Here is a 21,681-nt window from a genome sequence, read left to right on the forward strand (position 1 = left end):
AATGACGTTCGCTTTCAATCTAAACGAACGAAAATGGGTGGGAGAACTCCTAATAACATTAAATCGTCAGACAATAACATCCTTGAATCATTTCGGAGACGAAAGCGGAGTAAATTACATGTCAAATGGTTGGAAATCCAGAAATATTCCTCGATAATTTTCTGAGCGCCTCCCGCCGCGCGGTGCCCTGGCGCTACCCCCTCGACCCCGATGACAAGGATATCTAAATGTCATTATAAGTTTGAGCAGAGCGCGGGAATTCCGAGCTGAGGGCTGTTTTCAACGGTTTTCCTGCAAATACCATTTGTTAAAACTCAAATCCGCAATTACTTTAATATGCCTGTAATCGGTTCCGAACTTCCCAATTCCTACAGCTTTTGGACCTATTTGATTCGATAGAAGCCCATGAAAACCACTAATACTTAATGGCTTTATTTTTTTTTGAAAAATATTTTAATGACCCAGTCGCCAGGATTCTTTGTGTTGTGAAAGTTCTTTCGCCTCAACTCTCGCAACTAGACATTCAATCTTTTCACATTCATCCTAAAGCGGAACAAGAAAGGAGGATATTATAGCGCGAATTGTTTTGGTTACATACTTATTTAAATATATTGAATATTTCGTTCACTTTGTCTGAATTATGATACTTACAAAACATACCAACATACATCCTACTTTGATAGACATACGCCCATAATTCCTACTCGCACCCTACTAATGTAAACAGAGCGTCAAATAATCAAAATACAACTTGCAATAATGACCCCCATTCTCTGTATGGTTTTGTGATTTGGGTCATGTACTAAGTATTCCTAATTATACATTCATTTATTCAAATTTGCTTCCAAAAAGAAAGAAAGAAAAGAAAAGAAAAAAGACGATGATTAGATAGTAATTACGTAATCGGAAATTCGTGGTTTTTGCCTATCCGAACGGCCAATACGTGGGATAGTAAGTATGTATGTATGTTTCTTCTTCTTCAAGTGCCATCGTCTCCATCCTAACAGTCGTGTATGAGAAGAAAAAAACAAGAGTTTGAGAGATTTATTTTTGTTTTGACTTGGCCTGTGCCCAGCCAGTGGGGCGTATGTAGGCTGTTTATGTTATGTCAGCTTGTTTTTTATACGAATCCAGCATAGCAAAACGGAGGGTTATTTTATTTCAGTCTCTCCAGAGACTCTTCTAGACGGTATTCTAGACAAAATGTTCGTTAAATCGCGGTGTCTGCGCTTCGTTTTATTCCAGTCTGTATATGATCTCTCTTATGAAAAATGCAGGGCGTCCGAACAAAGCCCCCGCGCTCTCGTCATTTATTCAAATTTATTCAGCTCCAGGTCCATCGAGCGTGGTCGCGGCAATTTGTAAATGGATAGAAACGAATATGCGGAGAGGCTGGTGGCCTGTCACCGTTATGATTCATCATATACAGTGAAAACCTCGTCAGTGCATTTGGCAATGCACAATTGCACACACTACGAGTAAGTATTTCATTCCGGGTAAAAATTTAGATCTACTAGGAGTGAAACTAACATGTGCGTAGCGAGGTTTTGGTTGTTAATTGTTACCAGCCTTTATAGATCTAACAGTTGCCTGAATTTACTTATTTTTTAAATGTTTTTTACCATGTGTTTTACCAAGAATGCACTCACGAAGTTGTCACTATAAGGCAACTATATGCTAGGATTGCAACCGTGTGGCCGCAATATCCTTTCAAGAAATGACAAGCTTGGATTATCAATCTGTCACCGTACGGTTCATCATAATAATCTATTTCGGGACTAATGTCTTATTGATTACTTGAGGCTCTGCCCAGTCCGATAGTGATACGAGTGTAGTCTACCACGAAAGAAGTCCCGCGTATCGTGCAATATCTACATTGAATAATTATGACTTGTCAATTAGTTTCTGTAAAATCCGCGGGACTTCATTCCTGGCGCGTAGTCTACGCGTATATTATGTAGAAAAGAATGATTCACCGCCCCATTATGACGTGTGTTTGCTGTATGTAAGTACCCCAGGATAGCGAGGATAGTGGGGACACAGACGCCCCTTTTACTCACCCTACGAGAAAGGTTGAAAAAGAAAAACTAAAGCTTTTGAAGTGTGCAGTAAAAGTTACAGAAATGAGTAGGATTTATACCATTAAATTGTTTGAATTTGGAATACTTAATTTACGTTCAAAGTAAATTTTAAACTACGTAGTATCATTCCTTATTCTATGATTTAAACTTAACATAACTTACGCCTTTTTCCCACCAGGGTAAGCAGGAACTATGGAACTAAACTAAAACTAAATTAAACTTATTTTTTTTCCTAGTATAAAGTACGAATACAAAAATGCTTGGTACAGTTAATCGGAAAAGGAGAGCGTAGTTCTTAGACTGCCAATAATAGCGCATTTTATTCAAAAATGCCTTTCCATTTTCAAACTGTTCCATTTCTACAAAAACCGGAATTAACAGTTATTTTCTAGACACATTGACTAAACATCCGGATATGGTTATCCGGTAGTACTTTATAAGTACACAATATATGGTACACAACGTAGGTATATTACGTGAGGTACGTATGCGTCATATACGTTTTCTCGTTCAACATTTAAGAATGCCCCTCGAGCGAACTTTGAACAAATGCCTGGCTTTTAATATAACGCCTAATCATCCCCTTGTGCTTCATAACAGCAGCTTAACAAGAGCCATAAATTCTTTTCATCACTCTTATTCATTATACATTGCAGTGTTCGTATGAGGCAAGCTGTGAGCATAATTGGTTTTGGACGGGACGACGTATGGGCACGTATGGGCCAACGTTTGGCCAAGTGTTGGCGACGTTTGGGCTCATAAGTTTTATGCCAGATTTCCTTAATAGTCTAGTTGATAGTTTCAAGCTGTTATGGGGTGCGACGGTTGGTGTCTTATGAGTTATATCGGCTTTTATTGCTATACTTAAGTGTACCTACTTTGATTATAGAACTATGTTGTGTAATTTTTTTGCTTATTTCAGTAGGGTTCTATTTTTTTTTTTTTAAATAAGCCCAGTTAATGTAAAAGTTGCTTTGTCACTGTTTTAATTCCTCTTTAGGGACGTTCTACTTTGTATAAAACCCCTCGGTTGTTCGTAGGGTTGTGTCTACTTACGCGTAGAATTCGGACTATCCAGGCTTCGTTCTCTAAAAAAAGTATAGGTGGCGCTGTACGGATTTAACCTTCCAATTTCAAAGATAATAGACATACCTAAGCAAGTTTTATCTTTGTTTTTGTGTACAAATGCTGACTTTTGTTATTACACCCATTTATTACACATCTTAAATCCAATATTTTCTAATCTTAATAAAGTGAAACAATATAGGTAGCAACATTCTAAACGTATCTGATCCAAAATATCAAGCAACAATTATTTTTATATAATATATTTTTGCTTCTGATATTACATTCTATTTTTGAACAATTATGTAAAAAAAACATCTTCTACATTTATTAAGTAGGTCTATGTTTTTGACAAATATTGAAGTTTGAAAAAGACAAAACGTGTTAATTTGTTAGTAAAATTTAGCGAAATCCTCGTGACCCCTCCTTTCGATCATACCGGCTGTTGTTTCTACAAACAAACACCAAACTGAACATTTAACAAGTCCAGAGTTACGCATTCTAATTTTTCATTTTGGACGGGCCATCCTGTATAAAGTAGGCACCTTTACCTACCTAAATGAAATAACTTGTTGACTTGCGGCTGTGCCCACTTCAGGACCCCGATACCGACCCCGCCGGCGTGGTCAACGATTTCTCTCAATCAGCGCTTATCGCTATCAACCCACTAGGGTCGATTAATTATTATTCTTTCAAATATTTTTCCTCTCAGACGACGCCCTGACCCGAGGTTCGCGCCCAACTGGGCACCCTCAGGCCTGTTGTCTTAAACGTCGTACCAGGTGAGAGCCTTCAGCGCTCCCCATTTGTCCGGCCAAGTAGTTAACGCCGTCTGCGGCAAATCTACAATAAGTCACGTCAAAAAAAAATGGCTGTGCCCATCTCATTAGAGATTACAGACGCAACATTCTGTACTATGTCAGATGTGTCTTAATATTTGGTGAATTGTAAATTGGCAAGTTACCAATGTCATAAAAAAATAAATGTTATTATTATTCGATTAAATATTTTTATAATTTTATTATTATTATTAGAGCTGCGGGTTCAAATCAGAGCCACACTTTTTCGATTTAATGTTCTCTTCGTGAGTGTAATTAAAACAAAATCCTTCACCAATATTATGCCCTTCGTGTGTGGCACGAATTGTCCCATTATTCGAGTTTTGCCTTAAGGGTGATATACAATGTCAACTAAGGGCGTATTTCACCATAATGCACCAAGGTTGGTTGAAGTGCGTCCTTCACCGATTTCTATTAATTGAGGACACGCGTATACCCAAAATGTTTACATAGCTTACCCATTCATGGATAGACCCAAGACGTACCATTAGGTGTAGAGTACATTTTACGGCAATTTTCTAAGCCTTTCGAAGGACGTAATATACGATCCCGACGATACGATTACTCTAGCCATAGAGGCAGCCAATCAGCTCGCGACACCAAACACTTCAGGACCCCGATACCGACCCCGCCGGCGTGGTCGACGATTTCCCTCAATCAGCGCTTATCGCTATCGACCCACTAGGGTCGATTAATTCTTTCAAATATTTTTCCTCTCAGACGACGCTCTGAGCCGAGGTTCGCGCCCAACTGGGTACACTCGGGCCTGCTGTCTTAAACGTTGTACCGGGTGAGAGCCTTCAGCGCTCCCCATTTGTCCGGCCAAGTAGTTAATGCTATCTGACAAAAAAAAATCTAAGCCACTTACTTGACTATCCTTTACGGATAAAGGGTCAATCCAAAACTTATTTTCCAAACTACAGTTTTATTCCCGACCTCATCCATACTCCTCAAACCAGAGACCGGATCGGGGGCAAGAATCTGACGACGTGTCCTGCATACAACAGCACTACTAACTACTTATTCGCACTACACAATCACACTTTACATAAAGACCGACCCTCGTGGTCCAGTGGTTGAGCGTTGGGGTTCCGGAAGTCCTGGGTTCGATTCTCGGTGGGGATATGTCACAAAAATTACGGTTAGGACGTTACAGGCTGATCACCTGATTGTCCGAAAGCAAGATGATCCGTGCTTCGGAAGGCACGTTAAGCCATTGATCCCGGTTACTGATGTAAGTAAGTAGTCGTTACATGAGCCACGTCTGGGGCCTTTGGCCGCTCAATAGTAACCCTGACACCAGAGTTGATGAAGTCGGTACTCCTACTTACAACCCCCACGATTGAAGAAGAAGAAGAAGGTAAAGAACAATGATATGGCAAAATGACTATTATTTCTTTCCATGCATGACATTAAAATCCATAGAGATTGTGTCCTTTATAATATGATAAGTTAAAAAAATCTTAGGACTTCGTATCAACAGTGGCTGCAAATTGTCTTTGATTACTTGTGGCTCTGCCCACCCCATTTGGGATTACGGGCGTGAGTTTATGTATGTATGTATGTAAAAAAATCATCTTTTATTGTCATAAATAAATAAGTGTTACAAAAAACACGTGTCATTGCTTAAAAACTAGATATTAATTACATTTAAAATTCCCCAAAAAAAAAATCATCATCATCATTTAAAATCAAATTCAAAAATATCTTTATTCAGAACAGTTAGTTACACTTTGAATCGTCGTCAATAGATAAAAACATCGCAGATTGAATGCTACTCCGACCTGAATGAAGCTGTAAAAAAAACTAGGACTGAGTTACCATGGGTTGTCAATTTAAAAAGTTGGCTGCAAACATTTCATTATTAATTCTAGATAAGTACTTAACCACTACGTACTTAATGAAGATAAGTACCTAATAAAAATTAAATGCTGTTTGTTGCTAAGTGCATCACTAAGAACGGCGGAACCGAATTGGGTTGTGTACTAGATTCAAGATAAATTATGAAATTCTAATACCAAAATAAAGACATCTAAATCTAACGAAAAACATTTCCTTTTTTAGTTTCAACTTATTTATGAATTTAAATCAAGAAAAATGTAATATAATTTAAAATAAGTACGATATTTTATCACGTTTTTCTATGACGTCACAGTGTGCTTTTTCATACAAATTCCATAATTTTTCGTGTTTTGACATTTAGTAAAAAGTAGCTCATTTGACTAGTTGGAAACTAGCCTATTATCCATTTAGTCAGAACTTGAAAACTTTTCGAAAAAAATATGTAGCCTAAAAATTTAGAAGATTCGCGGGAAATACCAAAAGAGTTTATTTTCCTTAAAGAATTGTCAGGACAAAGTGTGTCGGGTGAGGTACTAAGTTATTACTGGTTAGTTAAGTGAATAAGTATTAGTACTCACCTACATGTATGTTCCAGGTCTGTGATATCAACCCTTATATCGCGTCTGCCATCCTGGCGTCAGTTATGACTAAAGGAAACGTTTTATTCTTTCTAAGAAAAAAAGTCCAAAATGCGAATGTATGTGTCTTGTCTGTAAGGCAACTTTTCTCTCCTGGTCTCTCTCTCTGATTGTGTATTTATTTTATAAATTTTATTTCTATTACCTTAAATAATACTTATTATAAGAATTTAAAAAAATCCCGCGATTCATTTTCATTTCATTTAAGTACTTACCTGTATTACACGTGTAAGGTTTTTCTTTTGTACCTCTATAAAATATGATAGATAAATACGTCCTTTATTTGAAAATATAACTTCAAGTTTTCTTAACTGTTTGTGTAAAGTTTGAGAACCAATCGACGTCCCTGTTCACGCTTGACCAAATAAACAAAGGCTTTACTTTTATATTTAATTAAGGAATTAAGAAGCACGCACTTTACGGCCGATATAAAACGCGTGCTACCACTATACAAATCACAAGTGAGAAGCGACTCATGTCGGACTACTCACTTCGTCAATAAAATAACATTTAATTATAGTTTATTTTCATTATTTTAGTTCAAACAAATGTTATATTATTTATGTGACAAATCGCAGTAGAGATATCCGCCATTTTGTTGAGATAAACGCACAAAATGGCGTCGAATTTAACGGATTTCAACATTGGCCCCATGGCGTACCCTTTGAAAATGTTAGTTTCCAATTGTAAATTTATCTAAGTGTATACTTACATTCTTACCTATTTACATTTTGTACAAATCCCCATTTACATATCCCAAAACCCTTTCAAAAGAAACAGATAAAAACTTTCTAAGGTTCTTTATAAAATCGTTCAAATATATATCCTGAACAAGTATCATAATCCTAGAGCAACATGTCTTACAGTGATGCCAAACGATGCGTTGTGGCGTCTGAGCTGTGACATACGTTCTACATACGAGTATAAATCACAACGACATATCACACATTTCGCTAAGCACGTTCAAATCAGCCTCGCGACGACCCAATACAAGGAAGAGGCAACGTATTTGTGGTCTCTCTTGAAATTGATTCGCAGGAGTTACGTATAATCTCCTGTTACAGAACTTAGAAGAGTTTCTTGTGTCACTTCTTCTCCTCAGCCATAGCACGTTCTAAAGTGGTGGTAAATTATAGTAAGATAGAAAATAGAATTACGAATTTCCTTAATGTATTCTCTGATGCTTCTACCTGGAACTGTCTGATTTTAAGTAAGTCAATTTGGATTCTTTTGATTCTCAGGGTATCGCAGGAGGTTGTGGAGCACATGCTAGGATGGAACATTCCAGAAGAACACCAGGAAATGGTGCACGAGCACTGGAGGAACTTCCCGGCGGTGAGCAAGTACTGGCATTATTGTCTGGCGCTCATTTACACTATGCTGATGACCATGTCCATTACTGGGAATGGTATCGTAATCTGGATATTTAGCACGTGAGTACAATGTTTGAGCCGGCAGTAATTTGGACGCATTTTTCATACGAATTCGTCGAACAGTAGTCCCAACCTTCCAAGTACTGAGAGAGCGCACACACTGGATGTGTGATAGTCCTTGTACACAAGTGTACATTTACGTACGATGCAAATCCGTACGAAAACGCGTTCAAATTGCGAGTAATATCTACTACTTACCACTATTTTCGACTATCTTGAATTTTGGTTATTACGCGATAGCCTATAGAGATTAGGAGGTGTTAGTTCCTGAATAGTGCCTTTGTTAAGTTTACTCACGTTTTTAACAATATTAGTGGGGATTTCTCTTTTGATTAGTTTCTCTAATTCTACATTTAGAGTAAATAATTTGGTAGAAAACCACGCATTCTATATTCGTTAATCAGCAGTTTGTTCAAGGAAAATGTTACATAATATATAAATACGTACTACTTACCTACTTATTTGACAATAAACTTGATTTAAACCTTGTTTGCCATCCCAATTAGGCGGCTACAAAAGTAGGTCATGACAGTCATGGTTTGGGGCGAATTAAGTGAAATTACATGGAATTTACCTCATTCGTTGTATGGAGTTTTAGAACAAAAGAACAAGCACTTAAAACTTTTTAAAACTCCTAAAATGATGCTCTCGGTTCAGCGGGCATCGAATCGGGATCGCAAACAAAAGGAAGATAAATATCGGTATAAAAATGCGCGGGAACATCGGAAACGTTTTGCGAACTCGCGAACTGGGAGGCGGTTTACAACTTCGGCGGTGACACTCGTTGAGATCTCCACACAGATGTACGAAGATTTTGGGCTGCTGAAATTAAATCGTGGAGTAGGCCGTTTGTATTTGCCCGACGATAATAATCTTGGAGTTTTCAAGACCTTGATCGTGATCTAAGTACCTTAGGTCACATCAATAGGTGCTTACCATCAGCAGTGACTATTTTGAATAAATAAAGAACTGTACTTTTATGTGATTTTTATAGCACACACGATCAGCACAGCAGATATTTGTTCCTTTCTTTTTACCCCGTTCACCACCGCTAATCATTCTTTAAACAAAAAGTCCTTATGGTATCTTTTCACCTAAAAATCCGAAGTAGCTTTTCGAAGATGCCTCATCCAAAATTTCTACTTCCTCGCCAGCACTCAAGCCGTGGAGCTGGTGCGTTTAGAGACTTAATTAAATCACGTCGACGTCGGCCGACGCTCTCGATCCCATCAAATTGTTCCACATTATTAGCTCCGCCAGCTTGTGTCAAATAGTGACGAAATACCAAATCTGATTCCGGGAGATGCAAAAATATGGCCGATTCAGTTTTGAGTTTTTTACTTTTATGCCATCGATGATGATTAAGCCCCATTAAAAGGCAATTTTATACACAAACCCTTTAAAATTGTGGCGGAAAACAGTGGATGAGACTTTCCCAGAACCTCAAAAGAATAACGAGACATGGAGGTCTCGTCAGTACAGATATAGACAGTCAGAGCGACAAAATCTTGGGGAAGCAAGATAGTGTTAATGACTAAGGGAAAACCAGGCCAACACGGTTTAAGTCACATACCTCCGAAATGCATTTCTCGGGAATACGGGCTTCCTCGCGATGTTTTCCTTCACCGCTAAGCACGTAATAATCCTTTATGATCCAAACATGAACCTGAAAACGAAACTCTACAACTGGAACGAAATATAAACAACACGAACAACACTGGATGAACTCAGTTCCGTGAAGGAAAGTCACAAACCAAATCCAACTGTTAGCGGTTAACAAACTGTTTCCCGTGCAATAAAACTTGAATGCAGTTCGCAACTCCCTGATTGTGAGGCGCTCAAAGATTTAAAGCGGTAGATGTGAGTATAGCGGAAGGTGGAGAAAAAATAATGTGGAAGTTTCAGTAAGGTCACTGGGTTCTTTGTCTTGCAGGTTTGTTTCCCAAACGGGGAGCGCTGGTTCGATCCCCGGACCGGACTTTTACCAACGACTTATTAATTTACCTTTAGTGCAATTTTAAATACTTCTTCTTCTATCGTGTGGGTTCTGAGGTGGAGTACCAACCTCATCAACCCTGGTGTCAGGGTTACTATTGAGCCGCCAGAGGCCCCTGACATGGTTCATGTAACGACTACTTACTTACATCAGTAAGTAGTCACCGGGACCAACGGCTTAACGTGCCTTCCGAAGCACGGATCATCTTACTTTTTGGACAATCAGGTGATCAGCCTGTAATGTCCTAACCGAACTAGGGATCACAAAGTGATTTTTGTGATAATGTCCCCACCGGGATTCGAACCCGGGACTTCCGGATCGTGAGCCCAACGCTCAACCACTACACCACGGAGGCCGTTTATTATTTTAAATTATTTTTAATACTGGGCTGAAAACATCTGAATGCCATCGAAATGACATGAAGAAGAAGTGCAATTTTCACCAACTATCACGTTTGACTCACAGAAAGCTCTGATGAAACGTGGGTAAGACTTAGTTCATCTTGCGACTAATGTACCTAGATCGTGAGCTATTTCCTTACTCTGGATTATCATGTCGCAAGGACACGTTTAATAATTTGTTTGGCTTTTGCTTAATATACAGGGCTCCGCTCTTCATCGTTCAGAAACACAGCTCTATGATTTAAAAACCTTCTATACATTTTGTACGCTCAGTTCGATATAGAAACAAGAAGTTGACATATTTCGAGGGTTTTGTAGCTAATGTAAACCCTTGATCGCATAAAATCGTACGTTTGTGTCTCAAAATTAGATATAAGTTGTAGATTCAGTACTTTCCAATAATCTGGAATTTCTGGTTCACTTAAATACCTATAGCCCTATGAATAAACTCGTTTTTTTTTAAGTATTCGATGAGTGTACCTACTTACAAAAAGCAAATGTTATAAAATAGTCAATAAGATGTGTTTGCGTTTAATATTGTTAACTAATACAAAACCTACTTTAAAGTTTTTTTATTCGACATAAAATGTTAGCTTCTTTTTTTATAATTATTTTCTTTCCTTGAATAGGTATACCTTACATCTTTGTAGAATCTACTTAGATTCCACAACTTGAACAAACTTAGAATAAATTTCCATGCAAGAAACTTACTTAGTTCATCTTAAAGTAAGACTTCCAGTGCACTAAGTCAGTAAAGAGTTCAGACTCGTTTATCTAGGTTTTTAAGATTCTAAAGCTAAATTAAAAAGGGCTTTATCACTGAAACATAAGGTCACTACTATATCCCAGTTGGTGTAGTCGGAGGTAAGTACATCCATCACAAGATGAACTAAGTACCCACACTTCATCGGGCTTTCTGATGGACCAACGCTACAACACTGGCATTATCACTTCTTCTTTAGTATACCACCTCTCTTTTGCTTACTCGATGATACCGACCCCGCTGGCATTGTCGACGATTTCGGCCCACTGTGATCAATTGATTGTTTTAAATATTATCCTCTCAGACGACGACTTGAGCCGAGGTTTGCTCTGAACTGGGCAGCATCAGGCCTTTTAGGTTTAATTTTTTGTACCGGATGAGAACCCTCAGCGCTCCGCATTTGTCCGGCCAAATAGTTAATGCCATCCGAAGAGTTTTAACATTAAATTAAAGAAACAGAGCACCGATAGTTGGTATCTCAAAAAGCTTACACCCCACCCTAGCTCCAGGCCTCATTTAAGATAAACAGAAAGAATTGACAGCTGCCATTCAGCAGGTATAAACTCGCAATATTGTATACCTATATTACCATCCTACATTGTTAACAAACTCATATCGTCGTTTACGGTAAGTACATATAGCGAGATGTGCGGTGGCGCAGTTGCCTAAACAATTATTTAGAGTTTACTTATTTTGTTTCACTGCAATATCAGGCTGTTCTTTTTCTTCTATCGTGTGGGTTGTGATGTGGATTGCCCTGATGTCAAGGTTACTGTTGAGCCGCCAAAGGCCCCTGACTTGGCTCATGTGACAGCTTAACGTGCCCTCCGAAGCACGAATCATCTTACTTTTCGGACAATCAGCCTGTAATGTCGTAACCAAACTTGGGATTACAAAGTGATTTTTGTGATATGTCATTTATTAGTTATTATTTTTGGCCAAAATGAACCTTATTAGATTAGAGTTTACTCCACCAGACCACCACAGTTCGGTACTCGGAGTACAGCAATAAATCACAACCTAAAACTTGCTTACGGCGGAAATTAAACGCCTCAGAACGTCAAGGAGCGAAATAAAAATAAAATTCAACAAGAAACCGTTCCGCTGTAACTTTGTTGAATGGAATTTTAACGAATCTTTTATTGGTTTCCATCAATGGATTCAATCGCTTTGGACATTGAAGACTGACAAAGTTGGGTGCTTGGAATTGCGATTATTATTCTATCCTTTCTTATCTTTCCGCTATTAATTTCCAGTGGAAGGAGAGAATGGAACTCCGAACATTCTTGGTTGTGATATTTAACGGATGGGTGATTTTCCTTCGTCTCTTCTCAACTCTTTTATGCTGTTCTGGGAGCAAATAAAAAACATGGAACACGTTCAGCTGCTTGTCTTCCCGGACATGTCGTAAAATCCGACTAGGGATTGTGTCTTTTCTAATATAATGGACTGATCCCTTATCACCATAAGGTTCATCATATACAGCTTACGACATCGTATCAACAGTGGTTGCAAGTTGTCTTTAATTACTTGTGGCTCTGCCCACCCCATTTGGGATTATGGGTGTGAGTTTATGTGTGGGTGTGGGTGTGGGATTATGGGTGTGGGTGTGGTTTGTTTTTTTATGTTCTCTTTTTTATTATTTTCTACTAGCAAACCATGGAAACAAATCAGGGGTTTGGAAACCAAATTGGAAACAAAGCGACAATCACAGTGATAAATAAGGTATTGACATAAAGGGGCAAAGCCCCAAAAAAAAAAACATAACATAAGCTCACAACTCAATCTATGGGGTAGTTAGAGGTACATCCATCGCAAGAGTAACTAAGTACCCACACGACCTGGTGAGCCGTATCGTCTTCTATAATGGTCGAACCAACTGCGTTAGTGAAAATTGCACTTAAACTTAAGATAAATCAATAACTCTTTGGTGCAAGTCCGGTACGGGGTTGGAACCGGCGTTTCCCCGTTTGCGGAGCAAACTGGTGAACTAAAGGACAAGTGCTTAAGTAACTAAAACATTTTTTTAGTTCTTCCGAAAGGACTGTCTCCTTATTAAGGACTCCTGCCTCCTCGTCAGCTTAGTTCCATGTAAAAGGGGCTAGCCTATTGCCATTAACCGGACACAAATTCTGGAAACCAAGTGGTATATAGCCCAATCCGGGATTCGAACTCGTAATACTACTTACGATGTAATTAACGCGTTCGAGATTTTGTTGAAGTAAATCACAGACATTACTTTTCAAACAGGCGATTACGTGGTTTTCACTATAGAAAGAAAGAATAAAGAAAGAAAGCAACAAGGTGACGCACACGCGTGTTTATAATCTATTAAATATTATCGCTTCCAATTCCAGATCAAAATCGCTCCGGAGCGCGAGTAACATGTTCGTGATCAACCTAGCCATCTTTGACATGATGATGATGATGGAGATGCCACTACTGATCGTCAACTCCTTCTACCAGCGGTTGGTGGGCTACCAACTGGGATGTGACATCTACGCCGTGCTGGGCTCGCTGTCTGGCATCGGCGGCGCTATCACCAATGCTGTCATCGCTTTTGACAGATATAAGTAAGTCTTTTATAATCTGCTACACAAACTTAAGGCCTAGCAGGGTCTACACGGTTACGCTATCGCGCGCGGCGCGATTGCTGTCATAGGTTTCGACAGATAGATGCAGCCACAGATCAAAGAAACAAGGGAGATATACCCTCAACACTAAATTACGACTCTGCATGTCGCCTGTTAACTCAGTCGTAGTCGGCGTGTGAAGCGGCCGCATCAAGACATTTTCGACTGAACCGTTATATCAATTTACTCGTCGTTCATTACGCAATAACACAAGCTATAGTTGTGGTTGTGCGATTCCAAAGAAGCAATAAATAACGTCATATGGCTATTGGTCGAAGCTCGCTATAATCACGCTGCGTGCGACAGTGTCACCGTGCAGACCCAAGTGTGTCGTGTATATGTCTTATAACAATACTTACCATGTTGCTTACAGAACGATCTCCTCTCCACTGGATGGTAGAATCAACAAAGTTCAAGCGTCTCTCCTGATTGTCTTTACATGGCTGTGGGCGCTACCATTCACCATCCTACCAGCCTTGAAGATATGGGGGCGATTCGTACCAGGTTAGTACACTTTTAAATAATAAAAAAAGAACACCTACTTCCTGCCTTTTCTATGTCAGTTAAAAAAGTGACATAGAACGGATCAATAATGCCAATGTTTATTCAGAAACAATAGGAATAGGTATTAGTCTAAATCATAATAAAAGGAAAGGATGTTGCCGCTGTCTTGTGTCTTGGCAAACTATGAAGACATTCCATGTAGTCTGGTGAAACATTTTACCACTGTGACAAGACCAATAAAATAAAAATAAAAATGATAAATATTTCCTGAGTGAATAATCAAGGCAGGTACCGTTCCACCGTTTAAAAGAAACGGTTAAGTACATTTCTAAACAACGTACTCGCTCAAACTATTTATAATGTTAATCAGCTCGCATCTCAACCATCACTTATAACGCTAAGGAGACCAAGTTACCTTATAACAACTACTTTATTGTTCCAAACTACTTCAGCTCAGGAAACTTCATCCAGCTCAGACGATCAAATCCGTTTAACTCAAAGTTTTGAACTCCCACAAAAACTGGACTCTAGTTATTTATAAGCGAGCACTAATTTAAATTAATAGCCCATTTTAAAGTGAGATATTGCTTTTGAAAAACTATAAATTGCTTAAGTACGTTCAACGATGTATCTGGAAAAGGAAGCGTTTAAAGCTCTAAGCCGTAAAGTTGATAATCACTCATAACTTTGACAGAAAATTGTCCTTAATTGTGATATATGAAAAACTATAATTTCGTGGCAAGAATTATGAATGGGAGAAATAATATCCTGTTATTTACGGGTGTCGTTTTGGACACCGAAATTGGTTTAGTTTTAAAACAGGACAGATTTCCTGAGTGGAAATACTGGGAGTTCGTTAAGAGAAAACTCAAGCAAAACTTTAGCATTTTTAGCGTTCCCCCGTGTACCATTTTGCGAAAGAACTGCCGTGCTTGCATCTTGAATCTAATTCACTTGCAAATTGCAAATTGAGTTGGATGAACCTACCTACTTAAAAAAAAAAATACATTGTATTCACCAGTTTTTAGAAAAAACCTGGAAAATCATTTAAAAATAAATACCTACTTCTGGCACGAACATGGCAAAATACATGATGCTATTTTCAGTGAGAATAACCAATAGTAACAGATACATCAATGCTTATTTTGCCCAGATGCGTGCTTAACAGCCAATAATTGTGTGGGACAGAATCGATGTTATGTTTCAATTATGGATGAAGCAATGAAACCAATCCCGAGGAACTACCTAACTCAATCATATCAATTTACCCTACCGAATTGTAATATCTAAAATTATTTTGCTATTCCCACCCACTCGCGAATGACTTCAGTGAGTCACTCGTCACATTTCACATGATCGGTTTATCTCGATGTAATTGACCTATGCAAACAACGCGACAGCCGCCAGTCACAGTCACAGCTTAACAAATTTGCACCAGTTGCAAAATACCGTAGCCGATTAACTGCATCAATTGAGAGACAAATTGTTCTCATCCGGTGAGGAGGCATTGTCTTCGCAAATGTTATTGTGCTTTCACACTATGCCAGTAAAACACGTTCTTTAGCCACCCACACACTAGTATTAAGATTCATTTGTTCTAGCTGTGAAATACTCTTCTCTACATAATAATATATATGGTATTTATAAGTATACTCTATACCCCCTCCGGTTGATTGAAGGGAGGCCTGTATCCAGCAGTGGGACGTATATAGGCTGTTTATGTTATGTTAAGTAATACCTACCAACTTATTTAGAAATAACTGTAGCACAATATTAAAAGAAACTTTTTTTGATAACTTAAACTTTAATAGGATAATACATCTGATATTAAAGCACAGTAGATCCCAGCCACAGACAGACGATTGATGAATGTGGAGGAAGCTAGAGAAATTTGTCAGAATCGAAGCAAATGGAATTGCACAGTCAATTACATATATATGTACTTATATATATATATCTGTGTGTGTGTGTTTACATGTAGATCCCAGCCAGCAAATTTCACAGCACTATGTAAAGCAACTAAACAGCTTTATTTGCCCCAGCTACTAGCCTCGTGTGAAATACCATGGATGTCGCGATGAGATGAGTAATCGACCAATCTCATTCACTGGCATTACCGCTTGTTACCGTCACGCTGACGGTTATTGATGAGCCATCGGGTCCTTCGTCTCATTTACGTTTTTTTAATGGAAGGAACGTTTTGAACTTGCAAGTCATGCTTGCATGGACTGTGAAGGACTAGGATTCCTTTTTTTACCTTTGATGGGTTTGCTCTTGGCCTCAGACTTGCCCGAAGGCATTGACGAGGCCTGAGATGGAGCGAGCTCGCCCAGAAGGTGCCTGTTCACTTTGGCCTTGAAAGCACCCAGGTTATATGCATTCGGAAATACAGAAGACGGCACAGAATTCCACTCCATAGCAGTGCGCATAATGAAGGATGATGCGAAGCGCTTTGTGCGAATAGTTGGGATATCCACCAAATAGAAGGAACCCGGCCTTACGTCCTTTTTCGATTCATATTTTATGTACCTACTAAACTTCAAAAGTCCAATCAGATTCTTACGATTCTACGAACAAGTACAATGCACAACGCAATCAATTGTAATAGTTCGTCAAATATTCGTTTTGGCATCCGTAAATATCATAAGTGTTTTTTTTTTATAATGTTGACAGTACAATAGGAAATAATCGCTTTCCTGAACTCTAACACTACACAGAAGATGTTCCCAATGTTGACGTGGGGGGATTCTAAGACCCTGTGATTACTTGTTGTTATGAACACCTACAAAAATATCGATTTTATGACGACTTTAAATTAGTTCATAAATTCACCATTGTGCGTTCTGCCCGGCTATACGATTCTTCGGCTGTGACTAATCTTTTGCTCTTTGATTGTACATTCCAGATAATGTAGGTCCATTGTACTTCTTTTGTCTGTTTTTAACTATTTTATAATAAATTGTTGTATTTTAGCACAATTGGGGTAGTCAGAGGTACGGTCATCGCAAGATGAACTAAGTAGGTACTCAGTACCCACACCTCTCAACAGCCTCCGTGGTCTAGCGGTTAGATCGTTAGGCTCATGATCTGGAGGTCCGAGTTCGATTCCCGATGGGGACATTGTCGAAATCACTTTGTGAGACTGTCCTTTGTTTGGTAAGGACTTTTCAGGCTTGAATCACCTGATTGTCCGAAAAATTAAGATGATTCCGTGCTTCGGAGGGCACGTTAAGCCGTTGGTCCCGGCTATTAGCCGTAAAAACACATCCACCAACCCGCAGTGGAGCAGCGTGGTGGAGTATGCTCAATACCCCCTCCGATTGATTGAGGGGAGGCCTGTGCCCAGCAGTGGGGCTTATATAGGCAGTTTATGTATGTGTGGGTACACCACACCTAACCGAGCATTCTGTTAGACCAACGCAATAAAAGATCGTGAGCCGTATCGCCGTCTATAATGGTCGAGACAACTTGTATTTTATATGCAATAAAGAATTTTTGTATTGTATTCCAACAGTAAGCGTAGAGATTGAGTCTTTTCTAATACATCATCATCAATTTAAGAGCCACGCTCTTGTCGGTGTAGCATTTTCCATTCCAGTCTATCAAAGGCCAATTCCTTGACTTCTTTTTTTTTAATTCCTTTTATAATAAGATAAGCAATACGTAAGTAACGGGTTGATCTCCTATCTCATTGTTAATATGGTTCGTTACGTCCATTTCAAAAGTTATCTTGTTTTCTAATTTCTCTTAGTGTTGCCCACCCCAATAGGGACTAGGGCGTGAGTTTAATATACATATACAGGATGTTAGTAACATCGTAACGAATACTGAGGGGGATGATTCAGACAATGATTCTGAGTTGATATCAAGTGGAATTTTCAGTCGCAAAAGTATGGAACGAATTTATTTTTTAAAAAAGACTAACATTTTCATAAATTTTCCGATAGGAAAATCCACTTGATATCAACTCTGAATCATCTCCCTCAGTATTCGTAACGATGTCACTAACACCCTGTAGGTATGTTATTTACATAAACAGCTTACTTAAATACGTTTGACCGCTTCGCACAGGCCTCCCTTCAATCTACCGGAGGGAGTATCACTGCGGTTTGGTGGAGTGCTATGTATTAGCGGAGGTAACGTGCCTTCAGAATCACGGAATCATCTTACTTTTCCGAATATTCTGGTGAATTAATCTGCAATGTTGTTGATAAACAAAGAATAGTATCACAAAGTGATTTCGACAATCGGGAATCAAATCCGGACCTGCAGATCGTGAGCTTGCGCCCTAACCAGTAGACCACTGTGGCTGTTTGCAGCTGTGTATGTGTGAACTAACCAATAGTATATGTGTAGAGGGTTTCCTGACGACGTGCTCCTTCGACTACTTCACCGATGACCAGGACACGAAGGTGTTTGTGGCCTGCATCTTCGTCTGGAGCTACGCCATCCCCATGGCGCTCATATGCTACTTCTACTCGCAGCTCTTCGGTGCCGTAAGTACTACCATGTTCTATAATATAACCGTAGAATAAGGAATAATACTGACGTAAGTGAGTAATCCTTACATGAGCCATGTCAGGGGCCTTTGGCGGCTCAACAATAACCCTGACACCAGGGTTTTTTTAAAAAGTAAAAAGATCCGTGCTTCGGAATGCACGTTACGCTGTTGGTCCCAGTTATTACTTACTGATGTAAGTACGTAGCCGTTACATGAGTCATGTCAGGGGTTTATGGTGGCACAGTAATAACCCTAACACCAGGGTTGATGGGGTTGGTAATTCACCTAACAATCCACACGATAGAAGACCAGGGTTGCTGAGTTTGGTATTCCACTTCACAACCCACACGATAGAAGAAAACTGTGAAAATGTTTGGCTTGATTGACCCTTTTAAACGGTCATCGAAAACCGCGATTTAGAAAATGTAGCAAACGGTAGAGTGAAGTCCAATCATGCTTCGAAGTTTTCAAAGTTTGAAAGCGTACAGTTTATAAACCGAGCGACGACCCCCGGCTGATAAAGGAAGGGGGAGCACAGCCCCAGATGTCGATTTCAATGTTTATTCGTTGGTTGTATATATAATCCAAGACCACTAGCCATTTAAATTGCTCTCAGTTTATGAAGTTCTACAGATATAAATGACAAAATCTTTTTTTTTTCTAGCCTAAAAAACGCACATATCCCAATTAGCGTAGTCTAGTCAGAGGTACATCCATCGCAAGGATTACGTACCCACACCTGACTGAGCTTTCTGTTATAAGTACCTACCAAAACACAATACAAAAGGCTAGTCTACAAGATCCCACTCCTGGGCAAAGGCCTCTCCTTCCTCTGTCCATTTTACTCGGTCCTCTGCGTACTCGGCCCAGTCTCTCCGGCAAGCGGCCAATTTGTGACGCTGTCTCTTTCGAGGTCTACCAGGACGCCTGAAATGACCTATATATCAAAGGATAAAAACTCTCAGCGCTCTCCATTTGTCTGGCCAAGACGTTAATGCTAAGACATCATCACGTCAAAAAAATATAGTGCTCCACCCGCATGTGAAACCAGCCCACCACATTACCAAAACACGACTAAGTGCCTACAAGGCTTCGCACATTTTTCACAACTTACAAGCCCATTCAAATGGCCCACGTACTATCGATTTCCTTTACATTTATGCACGACAAATCGTATCGGCTATTATACGCGAGCGTTTGCTAGTTCTAAGGGATTGAAGGAAAGCTTTTCCCCGTTTGAGTAGTTGGAACCTACCTAACCTACTTTATAAGCCCTCAAAGGATATATTCTTATAATATATTGTAACCGTTCCATGTGAACGCGGTTCTGAATACATTATTATGTTTTATTCCTGCGCTTTTGTGTGCTGTAGGTTTATACTCGTATTTATAAGGTTTCTACCTACCAAACCTACTATTTGATGAAAGTTGTGCTACTTCTATTTTGAACTGGAAGCGATTAAAAAACATAGACACAAATTCAGCTACTTGACTTCCCGGGCATGATTGTCGTTTCTAACATGATGGACAGTTCTTAAGGGCGATCCCTTGTCACCACAAGCTTCATCATATCCATCTTAGGACTTCAACAGAACAGTGATAAGTGACAAGAACAGTGGTAAGTTCTCTTTGATTACTTGTGGCTCGGTCCACTCCATTAGGGGTTATTGCCGTGAATTTATCTACATGTTAATATAGTTTTAAGGTAGAATGTTGTGTCAAAGACTTGGAGTAGGTTAGAAGAACGGAAAATATGTTCAGGTACCAAGACGAGATATCGATCGCAATGTCAAAAAGTTATCACCTGAAGTCGGCCTTGGTCTTACTTGGTCTACTCAAATAATGATTATAATCTAAATATATAAAAGGAGAAACTGACTGACTGACATATCAACGTACAGCCTAAACGGCTAAACGTAGGCACTTGAAATTTGGAAGGGACGTAGCTTAGGTACCGCAGAGGTGCACTAAGAAAGGAATTCCCGAAATTCCTACGGAAACGGGAATTAGCGGGAAAATCCTTTTGTATGAAAAATCTAAACCGCGTAAGACAGATATACGCCACGCGGACGAAGTCGCGGGCAAAAGCTAGTATATTCTATGATTTTTCAAAAAGCGCATAAAGGGCGAAGATTTCGAAACTAATCTGTTTCCAATTTCTACGATAAGCTAGGGGTGATAAGCGCATGAATCAGTTCCGCCGGGAAGAAACAGAATTTCCTATAATACAGTACACAGCGCCGAATTCCCTATTTTTCTTTTTAAATCCTTCAAGCGAGCTACTGAGAAACAACAAAACCTTCCCTTCAGGATTGAATTAAGGGAATTTCTGAGTTAGCTAAAACGTATTAATATTCAAGTAGTTCAATCAATGACAGCATCCATGGTCTAGTGGTTAGAGCATTGTGGGCTTACGATTTGGAAGGTCTGGGTTGGATTACTGTCGAAAATCACTTTGTGAGACATTACAGACTGAATCACCTGATTGTCCGGAATCAGTAAAATTATCCGTGCTTCGGAAGGCACGTTAACGTCTCAACTGATAATTTTAACCCAGGTAAAGTACCTAATGCATAAGTTGTACATTGGAATAAAGAACTTAGAAAAAAAAATACTACATATTTATAATATTATCGGGCGCTGACCGCTTCCCTTCTGGCTCTCACTTTACTCTTAAGGGCTTATTACACTTACCTGTCAGACAGGCAAGATGAGTCAAGGTCACGGGCAGTTACCATGGTTACTCCCCACCAACTCGCTCGAGACCATGTTTTCCATGGTTACCCGCCGATATGTTATTAGACTGTAGTCTAATACGATCTGATCGGGAAAGGGGACTTGGTGGGGAGTAACCATGGCAACCACAGTGACCTTGACGCATCTAGCCTGTCGGACAGGTAGGCGTAATCATGGTATAAGAAGACCAGGTATGCTCAAAAGTGACAGCTAACATTTCCAGGTTTGCCCAGCTGACGTCACTGCGTT

At 39.4% G+C, this 21,681-nt stretch overlaps 1 protein-coding gene across 2 annotated transcripts in view; it reads left to right on the plus strand.

Moving 5' to 3' along the window:
- The first annotated feature begins 7,038 nt into the window (after nucleotides 1-7,038).
- LOC126372771 (opsin-3) overlaps nucleotides 7,039-21,681 on the plus strand; it is a 32,420-nt gene continuing 17,777 nt past the window's right edge. Inside the window, exons 1-5 of one of the 2 annotated variants that reach the window (XM_050018649.1) lie at nucleotides 7,039-7,137; nucleotides 7,707-7,898; nucleotides 13,416-13,631; nucleotides 14,065-14,195; nucleotides 18,552-18,691. In XM_050018649.1, coding sequence (XP_049874606.1) covers nucleotides 7,082-7,137; nucleotides 7,707-7,898; nucleotides 13,416-13,631; nucleotides 14,065-14,195; nucleotides 18,552-18,691 — 735 coding nt within the window. In that variant the 5' untranslated portion in view covers nucleotides 7,039-7,081. Of the gene's footprint in view, nucleotides 7,138-7,530; nucleotides 7,591-7,706; nucleotides 7,899-13,415; nucleotides 13,632-14,064; nucleotides 14,196-18,551; nucleotides 18,692-21,681 lie in introns of those variants that run through there. The other variant, XM_050018650.1, reaches the window with a different exon arrangement.

Source organism: Pectinophora gossypiella, chromosome 14 (assembly GCF_024362695.1).
Source record: "Pectinophora gossypiella chromosome 14, ilPecGoss1.1, whole genome shotgun sequence".
NCBI lineage: Eukaryota > Metazoa > Arthropoda > Insecta > Lepidoptera > Gelechiidae > Pectinophora > Pectinophora gossypiella.